The sequence below is a fragment of the Carlito syrichta genome, unplaced genomic scaffold (genome assembly GCF_000164805.1).
Source record: "Carlito syrichta isolate Samal-C Ts95f unplaced genomic scaffold, Tarsius_syrichta-2.0.1 Scaffold301054, whole genome shotgun sequence".
In the NCBI taxonomy this organism is placed as follows: domain Eukaryota; kingdom Metazoa; phylum Chordata; class Mammalia; order Primates; family Tarsiidae; genus Carlito; species Carlito syrichta.
Genome location: NW_007245150.1, coordinates 104,209 through 124,595, shown reverse-complemented (window position 1 = coordinate 124,595; position 20,387 = coordinate 104,209). Strand labels below are relative to the sequence as shown.

At 39.3% G+C, this 20,387-nt stretch overlaps 1 protein-coding gene across 1 annotated transcript in view; it reads right to left on the bottom strand.

The window, feature by feature from the left end:
* LOC110595374 (cAMP-regulated phosphoprotein 21-like) overlaps nt 1–20,387 on the bottom strand; it is a 33,331-nt gene that overhangs the window by 2,972 nt on the left and 9,972 nt on the right. The window contains exons 4-7 of the mRNA XM_021710757.1: nt 12,579–12,812; nt 3,677–3,861; nt 2,696–2,800; nt 1,446–1,706 (exon numbers count right to left, since the gene is read on the bottom strand). Of these exons, the coding sequence (XP_021566432.1) occupies nt 1,446–1,706; nt 2,696–2,800; nt 3,677–3,861; nt 12,579–12,812 (785 nt within the window). The remainder of the gene's footprint in view (nt 1–1,445; nt 1,707–2,695; nt 2,801–3,676; nt 3,862–12,578; nt 12,813–20,387) is intronic.

The window sequence follows — 20,387 nt, the reverse complement described above, 5'->3', positions numbered from 1 at the left end:
GTTAGGTATACAAATGGTCATTGTACAGGTAAATTTTAGGTCTTACTTTGGTCCCCACTTCACCTGGTTTGAGATCAGGTGAACGTCTGTTTAAAATGTCCCCTCTCTTTCTATTTAAAAAAAGTCTGTTGAAAAGGGAATGAAAATATTGCTGTTGCAAGCACACCAGGGTTTCTGAATTGTCTTTGCTTGTACTGTGCACTAATACTGAAACTTCCTTCACTGAAGGACTTTTCTTTGTTTGAAATAAAGTCTTCAATTAAACATTCTGACAACTCTTCTATCTGAAGCAGAAATGAATAAAGACACTTAGATGCTATTCAGGCAAAAAGAGCTAATTTGTTCTCAACAATTAAATTTGAATTATTTAATTTATTAGTAAAATTATAAGTATATTAGTGAAGTCCTTTCTCCCATAACTTAAAATTATTTTACACATCTCCCACTAGTGAAGAAATATTACAGAGAAGGCAACTAAAGATGAACTATTAATTAATCATTCAAAATAAAATGAACAACTGAGTGACAATCATTTCATGGTTGGGAGTTTTGTGTGACTTGCAAAGAAAATAATTTATTCAAGATGTTAAGACAGTGAAACAAATGATACAAAGATGACACTGCACTTTAAACAACTCATCCGGTGCAATACTTCATAATTAGGATGGAATTTTCTTGGGATATGTGTGCCTTGAAAATGGACCAGAAGATGCCTCTGTGCGTTTTATATCTTGACAGTAATCACTTCCAATATTCTGCAAGGGATGCCCAGGAGAGCACCAGAGATGTTTGCTGGTGAACAGTAACACATAATCAGTCTTTGAGAAGACAGTAAAAATCAGTGATCTGTGGTGTCTTACATGCTCAAGTCAATTAAATATGATTAATGGCTACCTGTGAGAGAGATGCGAGCTCTGCTTTCCCTTAGGGAGAGAAAAGGACAGTGGATATCAGTTTACCCTCCTCTTTTATATTCATGGAGGAGCTCCTGCCTGGAACACCAGATTAGCTTCAGAAAATGCTCGTGAATTGATAAGAAAGGAAAGAACACATTTTCTGAGCAGCAGCAAGAGAGAGTTGAAAGTCCCCTAGGTGCAGGCCTTTCCCTTCCCCAGGGCTTTTCTACTCTGGGCAACCTCCAGAGCAGAATATCACATGGGAGGGAATGCTTCCTTATGGGGTTTCTGTATCAGCAGCCTGGAAAATGAGATAGATATATTCCCCTGTTGGTTCATGGGCAGTTGTGTCAATTTCATTTAACTTACATTCTGAGCTCCAAGACTTTGCACAACTGATGAACAGAAAGATAGAAGAGGTCCTTTTGGTGGGGAATATTAATAAGGCTCAGAAGGGCAAGACAGGTGGAACCTGGTGATATTTCCTATGGAAGGGCAGAGGTCATAGGCAAAGTCTGTAGGTCACAGGTGTAAGAAAAGCACACTTACCTGTGCAGGCGGAGGCTGTTGCACAAATCCCTGTGGTGAGGGAGGGGGCTGGAGGACTTGCTGGGAGATGGAAGGACCAGAGCCTGAGAAGCCACCTGTAGGAAGCTGCTGGCCTGTTGAGGCGATGACGTAGCCTGGCTGCTGGGTTGACTGTGCCATAAGGGAGGGTGGGTAGACAGGACCCGATGGGGGCTCAGGAGTCTCTCCCGAGGACTGCCGGCTCAGGTTCATCTGGCCAAACTGTGTTGCCACATCATCTCTCTGTAAGCCATGGAAATAAATGAGGAAATCAGCAAGGTCAGCTTGGTAAGGAGAGAGACACATTGAGGCAGACACAAGATACATGCATGTAGTTGTGGGAGAGAGAAGAAGTACAATTTGTAAGAAATAAAATAATTATCCAGCCAGATCATAATGAGAGAATATAACATAAAAAAGCAGATATTAATCATCGCAAGGGTCAGGGATGGTAAACAATTTGACCCAAATCGTCCTTTCAATGAAAGCAAATTATTGTTTTTCATTGAAGGCTCAGGCTCCTTGGGATGGTGCTTCAGACAAGGAAAGCTTGATTATCTGTCCTGAAGAGTTCCATAGTCTTCCCAGCAGCGAGCACAGGACCTACCTTCTAGAGAGAGGTGAAAGCACCTATACTAATTACTACCCAGTGCTGCTGCAAAGAAGGAACCAGGACTGTTATCATCATCAGGCTTGGAGGGATTATATTCTTATATTAGACAGTATGTGCTCACTGGCCTGGTCTGAAATTTAGGAACAATGCTCACCCTTTAAGCTTGTTCAAAAAGACCTAGTAATTTGAGAGAGAAATGAAAAAAAAAAAAAAATGAGAGGATTGGCGTCTCATGGGGACACATATCAAGAGCATAGAGTGATAATGGTTACCATCCCAACACTGACTTTGAGATATTTCTTAAAACCTCACACCAAGTTCACGTGTCTCTGTGTTTCTGACTTTTAACTCTGAAGGCATTCGATTTCTGCTTAACTGGTAAATTCGTAAGAGGGTAGCACACCACAGAAGCATTCAGCATGTGACAGACAGAGAACAGAAGGAAAACCATTGCTTTTGCAGATGTGCTGCAATGTTCAGGAATGACACCCTGAAACACACCCCCTCACAGTCAGCCCAGGGCACCCTCCCAGTGTCAGCCAGTGCTGCACAGAGAAGTAGTAAAACCAGTGAGTATGCTCTCCCAGGGGAAAAAAGTCATATACATAGAACACAGTACCATGGGGAAGTGCTGCGTTGGAGACACAGGCAGGAGGTGCTGGGGAGGAAAAGAGACTGCCGGATATTGCACCGACTGAGAGGAAGCCTGCAGCCCCTGGACAGACTGGAGGAAAGAAAAAGATGATCAGGTAAGAGAAAAGTGTTAAGGCTGAAGTCCCATAGGAAGTATACCACTGTCCCTTATAGGTGCTCTTGGTTCAGAGGGGAAGCAGCCACCAAAGAAAAGACAAGACTGTCTGGGCCAGAGTAAGATAGCCTTGAGAGAGGCTCATTTGCATATAGGAATTCTCCTTTAGGAAGTTATTAATGTATGTCTGATATTGCTGTTGGTAAGATCCTCTGAGTCTAAACATATTGCCCAAGACAAAAGAAATAAAAAAAGAATTATAAAAAAGGGCCTTACTCTGGCAGCCTACCTGGAACACTTTAGGTTTCTGTGAACATGTTTATGTTTCTTCCTAGGAAAGGAGGGTAGCTCTGCATCTTTCTAAGGGAGGTATGTATGAATAGCCAGTCCACCATGGAACTGACTGATTTCTGTTCCTCCCATTGAAAAAGAGTTCAATACCGTTTATTTGCAGTCATGAGCATTTGCTCTGTGAGGGGAATGAGTGAGCAAGATGATGCAAAGGCCTGGATGGAATTATGAGTTCTGTTTCCAAGACACAGGCTCCTTGATACATAAGCATAACATCTAGACCTAAAGAAAAAAAAAATCTGTATCTTCCCTAGCACTGTACTCTCACCCTCAAGTCACTGGATGGGGTACTCATCTCAATCTACTCTTAAATGTCTAGACAAAATCCTGTCAACCTGCAACCAAGAACCCTAGGATGGCAGGTTTCACTTATGAGGCTTGAGTGTATGGAGGTGGCACCACTGGAAAATCTACCCCTTTGCCTGATGCACTGATGCTCTGCAGACAATACAGCATTCATTTTAGGTACTTCCCTTCACTGACTGCCAATCAGCTTCTTACCTGAGTAACCAGTGGGCCTGTCATCTGTGGCTGTGGTGGCTGGACCTGCTGCTGGGGCTGAGGAGAGGGCTGCTGTGGTGGGGGCTGTTGCTGGGACTGGCCCACCATAGCACTTCGCAGGGGTTGCTGACTGGCGGGTGGGTTGTATATTGCAGGAGTTCCATCGGGATTCACAAAGGGTTGGCCTGCAACAGAATCATAGTGTGGTCTCGGTGAGCGCCTCTATTTCTCTTTTGGCAGAAAGAACCACTCTGCTAGATACTCAAAAAAGTAACCTGAAATAAAGGGGCAGGACAGTGTGGGAATCCAAGAGACACCAGAACCTTCACCAATGTGAAGACTTCACTGTTTGTGACCCATCGACTTAAACTGGGTAACAGTGTGAGCCCATAGAAATTTAAGAAGCAGCAAATAAATCCACCACCTTTAGGGAGCTCTGTCAGAGTTGTCTGCGGATAGTGGCATCCAGTGGAGAGGTCTGTGGAGAAGCAATCTTCGCGAAGCCCTATGTTTTGCTGCCCTGCACCCCACAGCCATCAGTGAGATAACATACGCTGAGGGACAACGGCTGCTTTCCATTTACACAACTGTGGCTACATTTAGTCACAACTTATTTACCAATACGTTTATTTTGCCTCTACTAAGCCTTGTCACCAATTCAGAGTCATTATCAGTTCCACATATGCAAATACGAAAGAACAACACATCCATTCACTCATTCCTCTAAGTAGACACAACCAGAGATACATGAGGCTTCGATTTTAATGGTGTATAATAAACTCACCACAGAATCATCTTGTAATGGAGAAGCTAATATATATATGTGTATATAAATTATTTTGCCCTATTACATAGTGGCCTGCTTCACTATTATTATCACTGTTATTAATCATAATATTGCTGTCTGAGGAGTATTTTATAGTTTGCAAAACAGCATCCTTGGATCCTCACCATGATTCTGTGAGGAAGGAAGGTTTCATCTCTCTGTTTTTCAGAAGAGAAAATAAAGGCCTACCAGAAAGGCTATAGAAACAAGGAGCTGGAAGGAGAAGGCAAAGGCTAGTGCATGAAAAAGAGAGAAGGGAGGTAAAGAGGAGAACAAACTGCTTTCCAATGTGGCAGGCACAGTGACAGGCACATTACATACACCATCTTAGCTCTTCTGATCACCCGGAGATGTACAATCTCATTTTCACTTCAGAGAAAAGAAAATTTAAGCTCAGAGGACAAAGCAACTTATTCAGAGACATAAATAGTAAGTGAGAGAACCAGAGAAAGTCTCTGTTGTTTTTTTGAGTTATTGATGATGGCCATCCTGACTGGGGTTAGGTAGTATCTCAGTGTGGTTTTAATTTGCATTTCTTTGATGATTAGTGAGACTAAGCATTTTTTCATGTATCTGTCTAAAGAAAGGGATTGGCAGTAGTGGGAAACTGCCGGGGGACGGGTGGTGGGGATGGGGATGGGGGGGCATGCTTTATCAATAAGGATACCTTATCTCAAACCAAGTGAAGTGGGGACCAAAGTGAAGCCCAAACTTTACCTGTGCAATGACCATTTGTATACCTAACCCTGGATTGTACCCCACATCTTTAAAATAAATAATAACAAAAAAAGTTAAAAAAATGACTCTGGCCAACAACACCTCAAAGTCCACTCACTTTCCATTAACTCAGATAAGTTAAATGAATGATCCACTGTTACATAGTGAGTACATGGTACAACTAGGTAACAAAAAAAAATTCCATTCATAATCGAAAATTAGTAATCAGTGCAAGAACAGTCACATGGAATGAGAGACATGCTTCTAGGTGAAATCACACCCAGTACTGGGCATGTAAAGAAGAATTAGAACATAGAGAAATAGATTGGCAAACTGTGTGTGAAACTACTTGTAAGTACTTTCTTCTCTTTTCCATAATCATGGTAACTCTACTGGAAAAGGAACATTAAGAATGTTTGTCTACAAGCTGAAGACACAGAAATAGTCTCTGGGAACCTGAGCGATATGCTTAGAAGGAATAGGGCTCCCAGAATGGGGGTGGTATTTCAGAAGAAGGTCCTCCTCATCTTGACATTCATGGAGGCAGTATGCTGAGTTCTTCCCAAGCACATATTCTAAAGCTCCTCAGTCCATAGATTGTACTGATGCTAAGGGCTTGCATGAGCTTTCTTATCTAGGCCAAGAAGCACGTGATGGCAGAGGAAATCAGTCTTGTTCTTTAATAATATGCAAAAAGAAGAACCAATGGTCATCAGTCATATGAGATAAAATAGCAACAAAAAGGGGCAAGTTAAATAAGTAAAAATTTAAATACAGACCAAAAGAAAAAGAATATTCTAGTGGGGTAATAAAGGTTGTATGATATACAAACAACAAGAACAGACTATTATAAAATGAAAGCTAAGCTAATTAAGTGAATATGCTAAGTGAAAGAAATCAGTCACAAAAGGGCATCTACTGTATAATCCTATTTATTACATACAAGATCAGGCCAAACTAATCAATGGCAATAGAAGTCAGATCAGTCAGTGTTACCTCTGAGAAAGCACGAGGGAAGCAACTGTAAGATTCTGGGTGATGTTTGCATAGGTGTTCACATATGCAAAAACTTATCAAAGTCTATACTTCAGATGACTGCAGGTCATGCTTCCTATGTATTTTAGCCCTCAGTAATTTAAATTAAGAAAGTAAAGTGGAACAGATTGAGAAGGAAAATGCTGTGCTTGTAGTGAAGCCAGACACAATGGCCACAGGTAGAGAGCTTAGTGTTATTCATTATTGTCATAAATTTTGAGCACACATATATTTGAAGGTCTGTAACAAGAAATTTTAAAAGCTGCATATTCATACACATACCTGTCTGAACTAAATAAGTTCTGATGAACATTTCATAACCAACAACAATGTGATATGATGGGAAAGCAGATGTGCCAGAATTCTGTTCACAGGGCAATGACTAAGTCAAGTGTTTCTCTCTCTCTCTCTCTCTCTCTTTCTCTCTTATGTTCTTCATATTCCAGGCACTTGCTTTGCCATCACTGCCATTTAATTTTAGCTGCATTTGATTGTTTTATATTTGTTTCTTTTTAAAAAATAAGTTTCTTCTAGATTCAAGATCTGCAACCCATTCTCTCCACCCTCACCAACCTAGCAATTTAAGACAGGATTTTAAAAAGGTTCAGTTTTCAAAAAAAACAACAGCAACAACAAAAAAACACCGGCCCATTTAGTGTTCTAATCTTTAGTTTTCCAGTGTGTTTCTTTCTTTTTTAAAAAATTAAAAAAAATTTTTTTTGAGTTGGAGTCTTACTCTATCACCCAGACTGGAGTACAGTAGCTGCTCCTGGCCACCACAGCCTCGACCTGCTGGGCTCCGGTGATCCTTCCACCTCAGCCTTCCAAGTAGCTGGAATTCCAGGCATGCGCTACCACACCAGGCTGATTTTTTGATTTATTGTAGAGATGAGGTCTTGCTGTCCAGGCGGGTCTCGAATCCGCGGGCTCAGGCAATGCACTCACCTCAGCCTCCCAAAGGCGCAGGGTTACAGGCTGAGCCACTGAGCCGGCCGTTTCTTTCTTTTAAATTTATGTGTTCTATGTTTTAGAAAGACTAGAGAAAAATTCTAGGTACTTAATTTTTTTCTTAAATTACAAAGGCAAGCATGCAACATCATCTGAGGTTATTTCAAAATTAGTCTCACTCTGTGCTCATACACACAGACAAACACACATACACACAATGGAAATCAAAAAGAAAAGATCTTTACTATATTACTATACGGCTTTCAATTTATCCCAGAGAGAATGAAGGAAGTATGAAAAACCAATCATAATTAGGATAAAAAATATAATCCCCAAATATTTATGTGTTCTTTTTGATAAATTCTAGATTCTCTATTTGAAATATGATTAATATACTGTGGACTAGAAGAAAAAAAATTTTTCTAAAGATATATGAAAAAAAGCATTAAGAATTCAATTAAATAGAGACAGATGGCAGGTTCTTCTGGAAAGAGAAAAGAGTAGGAAGGATTGATTTGTATGCTCACCAAGGAAGGAGGTGGAAAGAATGAAGAAACATGAAAGAAGACGAATGCCAGAGAAGAGAACAAAAGCAATTTCCGAAGAGACCCAGGATAGGTGACGATTGGTTTTCAAGTCAGGCACTGACAGCCTTTCTATATTCTATGATTTCTACCAATCCCGATGCAATTATACTGAATACAAGCAATTAGTTTGAATGACAGCTGCTGAAGACTGAAGGGGAAAGAAAGGACAGGCTGGCCCTAGGTCTGCTCAACCTAGAGGAGGTTTTCATGTCAGAAACTGCACAGGCACACCCAGTAGGCCCTGGCATGGGTGTTGACATAGGTGAAGAGAGTACAGTGACAGAAATGAGCCAGCACGAGCCAGCAGGAGCAGAGAAAAGGAATAACACCAGAGTGCTCTTTCCTCTGCAATATATGACATTAGGTGAAAAAATGCTCTACTCACCGCATCAATATGTATAATGAGTGTTAGAAAGTATTTCAGTAATAATGTAATTACTGACTTTTGCACAGTCCCCAAGAACTTGTTATCCATTCCAGGGAAGCAAAAAGGTTTAAACAAATAAAAAATAATTAACTATGGCGCCTCTTTACAAGAAGCTTATATGTATGGTGGTAACAAGGAAATGAACCTCCAAGGGCAATTTATACAAGAAGTGAAGTAATCATATGGTCTTGATTTCTTACACCAAATCATTTCTGCTATGTACTAGACAGAAGAGTAATTATTTTAAAAGAAAGAAAAGGGGCAAGAAAAAGATTTTCCTTTCCTAGTTCTTAGAAGGTGATAGTCAAATTATAAAGAAACTACTGATTATGGGTAAGCAAGCATTTATTCAGACCTTCCAAAGATACGTTTATAGAAAGCACACATAAATTTCATGGTGCCTTTAAGAAAAGCATGGAAGCAGTTTGGATACAAAGATGCTAGATGTCCTGATAAAAATTAAAGTATGCATTATGGAAGCCCATGAGGAGCATTTGAGAGAGAATGACCCTAAAAGTCTCCTCAGAGTGAGGTCCCTGAAGTTGGCCTGCCCTCACATAACACACTCTTGAATTTGCTCTGAATAAAGGCAAACAAAATGACAAAACAATATATACGGGCATTAACAAGTATTTGTAGGATGCCAATGCTGCTGGCATTTTCAGATCGCACAGAGTTTAAATAAAATAGCCCAACAGAGCTGAGCTTTCTACTAAAAATTTCCAAAGGGAGACTGGGTTCAGGACAGCTGGAGGATGATCAAGAGTCCCAGTTTGCTTTGCAAGGATGAAGATGTTTTACAGAGGCAGCTTTGAAAAACAGCCTCTGTGGCAGCTCACTCATCCAGATGCCTGAAGAGCAAGGAACAGCAAGAGGTCTAGAGTTAGAAATGGACCAGCTGAAAACTGAGCCTAAGGTCAGACAAAATTAGAGGTTATGGTTCTATTGGGGGAAACTGCAAGCGCATATGTGAGTGGGTTGATTTCCGCATGCCAAATATTTAGTACTTAGTAAGAGCCAAGTCAGTCGTGCTGACAAAGGAAGTTTCATTTTTGTTTAATTTAGTAGACACATGATTGACAGACACCTTCGTATTTTAAAATTATTGCTTGTCCTGTTCTTATTTAAGATAGATATTTTATCAATCACAGTTTTATACATGAGTCACATGTCAAATATATGACATTATGTGAAAAACTGTTCCACATCAACATATATAACAGATAGTAGATATTCTTTTTAATAATGATGCAATTATTGAGCACCTGCACAGTGCCCAAGACTTTGGTATTCATTCTGGAGAAGCACAAAAGTAAAATACAATAATCAAGCGTGACCCCTCTCCACAAGGTGTTTATACACGTTCTGGTAACAATGGAGTGAACCCAAGTACAATTCACACAAGAAGCAATCACATGCTCTTGGTTTTTAACACCAAAGTTTTCTGTTGTGTACTTGGCAGAAAGGTATTTTTAAAAGGGTGAGAAGTGTAGTTTCTGGGATCACAGCAAGGACAGACAAAGAAGATGAGACCCAGCCCAAAGGAGGCATATAAGAGATTTGGTAGATAAATACAAACACACGCTCACCTACACACACATACACACACCACGAATACACGTATACATATGTGTATAATATACATGTGCACAAACATACGTGTGTATATTTTCAATTTACATATTCAATAAACATATTCTAGAAGAGAAGAAATATAATAATTAACCTTGCAACTCACCACTCATCTAAATTATACGATGTATTTATACATTTCCTTCTGGCCTAGGGATATTTCTGGCATTTGTCAAATCAGACAAATGTGTATGGAGAAGCTGCTCGACAGTGTTATTATATCCTTTTCCTTAGTTGGAATCCTTTGACAAAAGATATTTTGATAACAGCTCTAAATGACTCGGTCCAATGAATAAGAATTGGGACTTGGCACCACACAGCATTCTGTTTCTTTTTTTCTATAAACAAGATTATAGATGATAATATACACATACACATGCAAAATCATGCTATCATTACAAATAATATTCCTGAATTGTACCCTAAAAATATTCTGCCGAGAGTTTTTGAAACACTCTGTAATTTTGCTTAAAACAAACCACTCAAAATAAATGCTTAGTGTGTGCTGTTTTCTGCAAGCCCTCTATCTCAATTAAAAGTGAAAGAATTTAAGCCAACAGAGTCGGATAGTACTTTGATTAGTGCCCAGAGTAATGACTATGATCCTGGTCTTTTAACAGTTCCTTTATAGTGCCTATAATAATCCAAAGAAAATAAAAACAACCCAAAAGTACTCCTCAAAAGTATCTAATCTGAAGTTTTCAAATGGTTTTCAATAAAATGATTATGCCTTTTTTCCCTCAAGCTTATGGCATTTTCAATATGTCTCAGTCAAACACCAGACCTTGAGAATGTGCCATATGTTTTATGAAAATGTGGTAATTATTCAAGTAACTATTTTGCTATAGCTCTCATGTTTCTCTGAATTTTCTAATTACTAGTAGCACTATATATGTGAGACGATTGAGTCAGATAATTTTTATGAGATACTCACCCAGTTTTGCATTTTCAAGCTTAGCTAATTGAAGAAATATCCTGGAATTACCTAAGTCAAACTTCAGATCTATTTCAAGACAATTCAATTTCTTTTTCAGAGTTCTAATAAAGACATTGTAAGAAGTGACTAGTTGATATTAAGCTTTCCATTTTGTTTTAATTCCAGGAAGAGGATTATATTATTCTGTGTTTAAAATATAACTTTGTTTCATTTTAGATTCAGGGGGTACAAGCGCATGTTTGCTACATGGACATATGTGTAATGGTAGGGACTGGGTTTCAGGTGGCTCATTTCCCAGATAGTGAACATTAGACCCAATTGGAAATTTCTAAACCCTAATCCCTCTTCCTGCCTCCTCCCTTCTTAGTGTCCCCAGGGTTATTATTTGCATCTCTGTGGCCATTTAGCCATGGCATATAAGTGAGAACCCATGGTGTTTGTTTTTCTGCTTCTGGATTAGTTCACTTAGAATGGTGTTCTCCAGTTCCATCATGTTGCTGCAAAGGACACGATTTCATCCTTTTTTAATGACTGCATAGTATTCCATGGTGTATGTGTATACCATATTTTCTTTAATGTCAAGCTTTTTAAACCAGGGATTCTCAACCACAGCATTAGTGACGTTTTGAACTAGAGAACTGTCTGCTATGAGGGTCTGTATTGGACAAGATGTTGATTAACATTCTAGCCTTTATCTATTAGATGCCAATAGCAGTCCCCTCCTCCTCCAGTCATGATAATTAAAATGTCTCCAGATATTGTCAAATGGCTGTGGGGGCATGGATAAAATTGTTGTTGGTTGAAACAGATATTAGTCTACTTGCTGATGCCAGAATCTCAATGTCCTAGGTTTGCTGAATTCAATATGAAAGTCAACTTATCCACTAGAGAAATGCAAAATTAAAGAAGCAATGGCTATTCATCATGGTAGAAACATAATTATAGAGTGAACAATTCTTTAAACCTCACCAAAACCAATCTAGGCTTGACATTCCTAAAATACACATGAATTTGCTCTCTGTATCTACTTCACCTCTGCTGTTTCTTATTCTCCCATCCAAGCTGGGTGAAGTTCTGAAGTGAGAAAGTATCTTCTATAGTTAAGAATTCACTGTATGTCTCAATTGATGCCTCAAGTTCCTGAAATATCCTTGAATGCAAAAACACTTTTAACATGATACAGGTTTTCCACGATTTTCTCTGATCTCTGCTCCTAAGAATGTATGAGAGACACCATGGTAAGGGAAAAAGACAGAAGGCCTGGTGCAGTGGCTCAAGCCTGTAATCCTAACACTTTGGGAGACCAAGGTGAGAGAACTGTCTGAGCCCAGGGGTTCGAGACTAGCCTGGGCAACTTGGTGAGGCCTCGTTTCTACAATATACCAAAAATTAGCCTGGCATGATAGTGTGCACCTGTAGTTCTGGCTACTTGGAAGGTTGAGGCAGAAGGATCACCTGAGCCCAGTAGGTTGAGGCTGAAGTGGCTGTGAGCATGCTACAGCACTCTAACCTGGGCGACAGAGTGAGACTCTGACTCAAAAAAAAAAAAAAAAAAAAAAGACAGAGAGAAAAGTAGATGCTTCTGGGAAGCATCTATATCTGTATCACTATCAATATGGAGATATATATATAGCTACAGTACAGATCTGCTCTTTCTAAACAGAATGCTACACAGGAATTCATGCACCTAGATCTTCTGTTCAGAAATTTTCAGAAAACTTGCTAGCAAATTCACAAGATAAGAACAATCCCCTGATAACCTTGTGTCCCTGATAAAGCAGGTAGTAACTAACCTGTGTGTGGATTAAGAAGGATGCTTCCGGGCGGGATGCCTGTCGCAGCTTCAAGTGGAAGGAGAATATAGCTGGTGCTACTGGGAGCGACCTGCCCCCCCATTCCATTCTCTGGATAGGGCACACAGCCTGGAGAACCAGCTGCCACACCTGAGACCAGGGGTGTGTTCTGGAGAGGTGGGTGGGTGCGAGACAGCGATCCCGAGGAGCCTGCGCTGCTGGAAGACTCAGAGCCTGGCATGAGGATAAGAATCAACAAGTCTGTTTAGTGCACAGAGAAAAGAGAAAGCACAGAGCTGAGTATGCTTGCTTACTTTTCTAGAACCCATCCTTAAAGCATTTGAGGTGCTTGCTGCTGGATGAGATTAACTAATGTTCCTCCCATATGTTTGGCTCATGTTTTATTGAAGTATTCACTACATATTTTCAGATGTGTAAATTTTCTAGGAAAAGAGGGATTAAGAATGAGCACTCTTTCTCAGCCTTTTAATATTCTACTATGATGATAAATTGGTAAACGGTATCCTAAATTTCTGAATTCGGTACCTGCAAACTCCCTTCCTTATCCCTGAGTAATTAATACCTTGAAACATCTTACAAAGCTGGAATGAGAAGAATAAAATGACTGTGATAGAGGTTAAAGAGGAGGAATCCTATGACGTGTGGGTCACATGGTTCCAAATTCCTGGTTCTCCAACAGCCATACAGCTGAATTTTGAAGAGGCATAGTCAGAAATCATCTTTTATCTCCATATGCAGTGTAAGTAGAAGAACTGAATCATTGCTATTGGGCGCATGGCATACATAAGTGAACAATTTTGAAAATCATATAAAGTCCCTTTTAAGGAATGGCATGACTTAGGAGAAAGTGTATAGCATTGAAAGTCAGAGAGACGGGCGGGTTTGGTGGCTCAGCTTGTAATCCTATGCTTTGGGAGGCTGAGGTGAGTGGATTGCCTGAGTCCGCGGGTTCGAGTCCCACCTGGGCAACTTGGCGAGACCTCGTCTCTACAATAAATCAAAAAAAACTAGCCAGGCATGGTAGGGTGTGCCTGTAATTCTGGCTACTTGGAAGGCTGAGGCGGAAGGATCGCCAGAGCCCAGCAGGTCGAGGCTGCAGTGGCCGGGAGCGTCCACTGCACTCTAGTGTCTGGGCGACAGAGTGAGACTCCAACTCAAAAAAATAAAATAAAAGAAAGTCAGAGAGACATGAATGAGTCTGAACTCTGATTCTTTCTAATCTTTAAACCATTGAATATTAATTTGTGTATGTGTAAAATTTGAAACAACATAGACTTTTGATATTAAAAATTGTTTCTTTTTATAAAATTTCTTTTTAAAAATGCAAGGAATCCAATATTGGGCCTGGCACAAGCTATATGGCCATTAGATGGTGAGTATTATTATTATTATTGCAATATATTTAAGTGTTTAAGATGCTTTACTCATTTTACATATTTTAAGAACTCTTGTTAATATGGCCAAAGGGTAGACCAAGGAGGACTTGACCTTCATAATGATTGAGCATCCTTCAGATGACACAGAAGATTAAAATCATAGTGATGTTTGTGGACTGTGGTTTTCTCAAACATGCAGGTTAATGGAACAGTGTGTAGAAGCCCTTAAGTAATAATCTCTCCTTTCCTTCCACTGAAGACAAAGAGAGAAACACCTGCCACATCTCATATCCATTGGACACTCAATGCTTTTCACTGCAGCCAAAGTCAAGCAGCTGCAGAGCCTTTAACAATAGCTGTTCTGGGCTCTAGGTATTAACCAGAACAGCTGGGAGAAAACACACCAATCAAAATTTTTATGACTGCAAATTCAAACTAATAGACGATTATTCAAACTAATAATCTTGCAAACTAATAGGTTGCAAGAATGTAGTACAAGACATAGATTAAACCATTAGTCATTAGACTTACACCAGTCTGTGATCTTTTAGGAACTGGGTCACAGAGCAGGAGGTGATTGGGTGAGGAGAAGCTTCATCTGTATGTACAGCCATTCCCCATCACTCGCAATACCGCCTGAGCACTGCCTCCTATCAGATCAACACTGAAAAGCCTGCTTTCATTTCCAACATCCTATCTTTGTGAAGCAGGGTTTTCTGCAGTGACAGCAACCACAAAGAGATTATGGAGTAGACTGGACATATGCAAAACACTTCGGGTATCACTGTCTCTCATCACCCCCAGATGGGACTGTCTAGTTGCAGGAAAACAAGCTCAGGGCTCCCACTGATTATGGTGAGTTGCATAATTATTTCATTATATATTGCAATGTAATAATAATAGAAATAAAGTGCACAATAAATGTAACACACTTGAATCATCCGGCAACCATCCTTTGCACCCCCTTCCCAACCTGGTCTGTGGAAAAACTGTCTTCCATGAAACTGGTCACTGATGCCAAAAAGATTGGGGACTGCTGATCTACACTATTGATGTATTCTTCTGTGTCATTAAAGGTCAAAATAAATAAGCGATAGGTAACATTTTTATCAAGATTATAAAATATGGCCTTTAAATTAAACTGAGGTTTTTAAAAACAAATGATAGGAATACAACATGCAACTGCAGGAAAGAGGGAAAAATTGGGGAGAGTGATAATTTTTGAGAAGGAGAATAGTAGTATTTATTGAACACTTAGTATCTGTAAGTACCAGAAAAAAAAAATCACTTTAATAGTAAACACAAATACTGCCTCTACAAGTAGGGAAACTAAGTATAGAGAAGTTAGACAACTCAACCCAGCTCATAGAGCTAAATAATGGTGGAGCAGGAATTTGATCTCTGCAGACTGATCCATAGCTCAAGTTTTAACCATGACCCCACAGTGCCTCCTGAACGTGGTCTCAGCAAGGCATCTTCTCTGCTTTTCCCATGACTTGATTACTAATAATCCTAAAGTTATAGGTCGAGTCAGGATGCTCCATCTAAATGGTTTAGAATACTGATGGGGTTCTAAATAATGCACGGGGAGAAAAATAAAGGATGTAACAGGAATATTGAAAATGTTAATAATAATTTTGAGACTATATCACTGAAATTATGACTCTGAGGTCACAGTCCAAGGCAGACTGCAATGTTTGATTATGGACTTTGCTGTGTCTGATCTGGTGTCACACTGCAAGCTTGACACCAGAGCAGCAACAACAATTGGAATAACAAAACAGCAAAATCTCCGGTGCCCAGGTGTTTAAAGTCATACAAAAATGATTCAACTCATCTCCAGGCTGAGGACGAAACACTGAAAAAGAGCTGGGGCCCATAAAGCACCTCTCAACTCTGATGTGAGGGGTAAGTTAGTGATAGGATGGGTGTGTGTAGGTAGGTTTATTCATACAGAATAAAATGTCACAATCAAATCCAATGAGTGACTTAAAGTTGGCTTTAGAAAGATGGTCACAAATCCCTGACTTAGAATATCATTCTCCACCATCACCTGGAGGAAAAGTAGCAGCATCAACAGGAGTGGTGATGAGGCAATGTAAATGATTTGATGTCATGGGTTAAAGGAATGAAGAAAAATGAAGTTTGGCTTAAACTGTCAGCGTTTGCAAAGATCAAGATAATGTCATACCTCCTCCTTGAAAGGATGCCTCAGCAATTCAACAAGGGCTTGGTAACTGGTCATCTCATAACCAGAGCTCTGACCAGCTTGTATACATCAACCACCAAGACCCAGGGAGAGCCACATTATACACAAAGCCAGTGTTATTAAAGTACTTGATTAAAAAAAAAAAGAATGCTAGTAATAGTGATAAAGGGCATAGGATTAGAAGAGTCCAACGATTTTTAAAAATTGAAATTGATAATTGAGGACTTTAGGATTTGAAATGCATATGAATTCAAAGTATTTCTGGTTTTCTTTTTTTCAGGGGCTTAATGATAACCATGGCAAATAATTATATAGTAGGTCTATAAGCACAACAATTAAGTACGTGAACTTCTTACTGTGAGCTTACATTGGGAGCACTGTACAAACAACTTGGTAAGGTTTCATAATCTTGGTATATTAGTGTCTCACAGCTGTGTGTCAACATGTGGGTGGTGTCTTGCTGAGTGGCGTTAATTATTGTTGCATGTTTTTGTGTGCTGTAATAAAAATGTCAGAGCTTGAATTAGAGCAACAAACAAACATTAAATTTCTTGTTAAACTTGGCAAGAACGGAAGTGAAATCAGGGATATGTTAGTCCATGTTTATGGGGATAATGCCAGAAGAAAATGGCAGTGTACAAATGGATTGAATATTTTTTCTGAGGGGAGAGAAAGTATCACTGATGAAAAGAAGTCAGGAAGGCCAGTAATGAGCAGACCTGACGAAATACTGCAAAAACTTGTCAAATTGTGTGTCAAAATCATCAGCTGACTGTGAGAAGCATAGAAGATCAAGTAAACATCAATAAAAAAACAGGAAAATCTTAACTAAAAATCTTGGCATGAAAAAGATGTGTGTGCAAAAATGGTCCCGAAGGAGCTCTTGCATCATGACAATGCACCAGCTCACACAGAACTATCTGTGAGGAAGCTTTTAGCCAGTAAACAAATAACTGTATTGAAACACCCTCCCTACTCACCTGATCTGGCCCCCAATGACTTTTTTCTTTGCCTAAACACAAATAACACATTGAAAGGAAGACATTTTGATAGCATTCAGGACATCAAGGTAATATGATGACAGCTCTGATGGCCATTCTAAAGAGAGTTCCAAAATTGCTTTGATGGGTGGACTAAGCACTGGTGTTGGTGCATAGCTTCAAAGGTGACCATAGTGATATTCAACAATGAGGTATGTAGCACTTTTTCTAGAATGAGTTCATGAACTTAATTGTCAGTCCTTGTATGTGTCATGCATTGTGCTAATTGCCAATAATTCTATATGAATTGTCTAACCTAATTTTCACAACAATCTCATTTTGAAGGTGAAAACTGAATTTTGGACATATTAATTTCCCAAAGCTCACTTCACGTGTGGTGGAATCTGAGCTCAAACCCAGGCAACTTGACTTCACAGTCTGCGCTCTGAACCTGTAGGTTATCTGTCTATCTTCCTGTAATTGAAGTGAGAACCAGGTGAAGCCAGGGCTCTGACCAAGTCTGTATCAGGTTTTAGGAGACACTAGACAGAAATCTGATGTTGCCACAGTGGGAGGCTCAGAAATTAAAGCTGGATTCTAAGTGGCAGCTAGAGGGAAGGGAAGAGAGAAGACATCAGAGCGGCTGAGTGAGAGACTCAGGTGATCACTGAAGAGAGAAATAGGAAAAAAAAAAAAAGAGAGAGAGAGAGAAAAAATTGAAAAAAAAAAAAAAAAGAAAAGAGATCACAAGGCAAAACAAAATGAAAAACCAGGAGAGAACAGGGCAAAAAGGAAGGAATACAGGCCAATTCCCTTGGAATAGAGTAAACAGCCCCCAGTGAGGAAGGATCCTAGGTTTGAATTCTAATTCTGCCACTTACTAGCTGTGTTTTCTTCAGGAAGTAGTGGGCAATGGCGAAGAAGATAATCATAATGCTCTTTTCAGCTTCACCAAACTTGATACAGATTTCTTCCAGACTAGAGGCTCCTTACCACCCTTTCCTTAGAGTATTTCTACCCCTTTAAGATGTAAATCTCTTGCCAGTTTTAAAACTCAGGAAAGTCTTTTTTAAGGACCTGGGAGCCATCCCAGGGGAACCTAATCATTGAGAAAAATAGAACCCTCATCTTTTGGGGGTGGGCAGGAGCCTAACTTCCACAGCATAAATTGGCAAACACATTTGGCCTGATCACATTGACCAATTTCCTCTCTGACTTCTTCCAAAACTTTTCCACTAGCAAATCTCAGTGCTTAAAAACTCTCCTGTTTTTTGATTCAGTAGGGTTCAATTCTATGTCTCTCCCCTACCCAATGGTCTTGATCCCTATAGCAGTAGTAATAAAGTCTTCCTTGCCTGGTAACCCACTTGGTGCAATTTTTATTTTACAAGGACACTAAACCATAAGGTTTTTAAAATCCAAATTAATAATTCAAAAGAAATTTACAGGTTCAAGGAGTTCAGTAGAATAACCTCAAGCTTCCAAATTACAAGAAGGAAGAGGATATCCAGGGGTTATTAATGTAGTAATAAAAATAAACACAAAGAAAAGGACGTAGTGGAAAGACAAGGTGTTGTGCGTTGGATTAAAAAATACTCTGGGTGGTAGACAAGGAATGTGATAACAGCAAGACTACCCTTGCATTCATAAAACAACATGCCAGAACACCTACAATTATTAAAACAACAAAAAAAGTCGTTTTATTTCTCTAGAGTAGTTGTTTTCAAAGTGTGGTTCCCAGAAAAATAACATCAGTATAAACAGGGAACTTGTTAGAAATGTAAAGGCTCAGGCCCCAATCACAGAGCTGCTGACTCAGAAACACTGGGGGTGAGCCCAGCAATCTGGAATTTAACAAGTCCCAATGATTTGGTGGGTGATTCTGATGAAGCTAAAGTTGAGAAACCCTGTTTTGAAGATCAAGATGGCAGAGGGTGGAGGGACAACAGTAAAACAGTATAGCTAGACCCATGTGGAAAAAAATAAATAGATGTCATATTCTTTTTTCCCAACCACTTGGCTATTACCAAGAAACAGCTGAAGTCACAGTGCAAGTATCATTCAAGCACTCTTGTTACAGAAGGTATTATGCAATGGCATCATCTACCTCCATAGATGTACACTAAGCATCTGGTAGGTAGCCTGGACCTCAAGAGAGTGTACTTGTACATTCTTACTTTAGTAATATACTTTTTGCCAAAATGTGGGAAAACATGTTTCCGACATGGAAAAAGTCTCGTTATTATCTATTTAAAGCTAGAATCAATGCAATTAGAGGAGGAGAAGAGTAACTTAAATGTCACAACTCCAGACTTGGTTTCTAAAAGGTCAAAAAAAAAGTTTGCAATTCCACTGTGAATGATGAGGTGAAAAATTGAAAACTTGTGCTATTCTGAAGCTTCATGACAGCAAAACTGACAGCTTTGCTTCATAAATCCATCTTGGGAAATTGTAAGTTTGTTTTGACATCCTATCTTGATCTCCTTTAAGTTTTTATTCCCTTTCCATGCCTGCACCTTGACAAGCTTTCAAATGGAGACACTTAGATTAAAAGAAAAAAAAAAATGTCTGAAGCACTTACAATCTCTAATCATTCTTCAAAGAACATGGCATTTTAGCATTTTTGAAGCGTTTTAAATGTTTCTAAAGAGCTTTGCTTTGGAAATGATTGGGGGTTGGTGCATAGAGAATGAGTATTAATTTAAAATTTTTAAGAGCTCTTTTGGTGCTGGAATTTTTAAGTGCACCATTTAAGGTACTTGGTTTCTACATTTTAAGGAGATTTAAAACTATTTAACCTTTCTTAGTTTACAAGAGCTCAAGTACATCACAGTGGATTTTCTTTACTTCAGTTGTTGCAATAGTGGAATATGAGAGCAATTAATTAGTGTAAGAAATCAAGAACTCAGCAATTAGTGAATAAAATTACAGGAAAGCAGCGTGAGCCCATCTGAATCTTTCCAAGAAGCAGGGTGTGTATGTATATATATATGTCTGTATATATGTGTGTGTGTGTGTGTGTGTGTGTGTGTGTGTGTGTGTGTGTGTGTGCTTGTGAATTATTACAGTATTATGGCAATAGCTGATGTACACTGAGGAACAGAAATTTGAATTCAACTGTCAAGCTGCACCAAGTGAATTTGATCTGCAAAGTTCTTTTCGGTTTGCTTTGTTGTTTGGCTTTGTTTTTTTGGTCAAAACCATCCTTACACTTTCTTTTCTG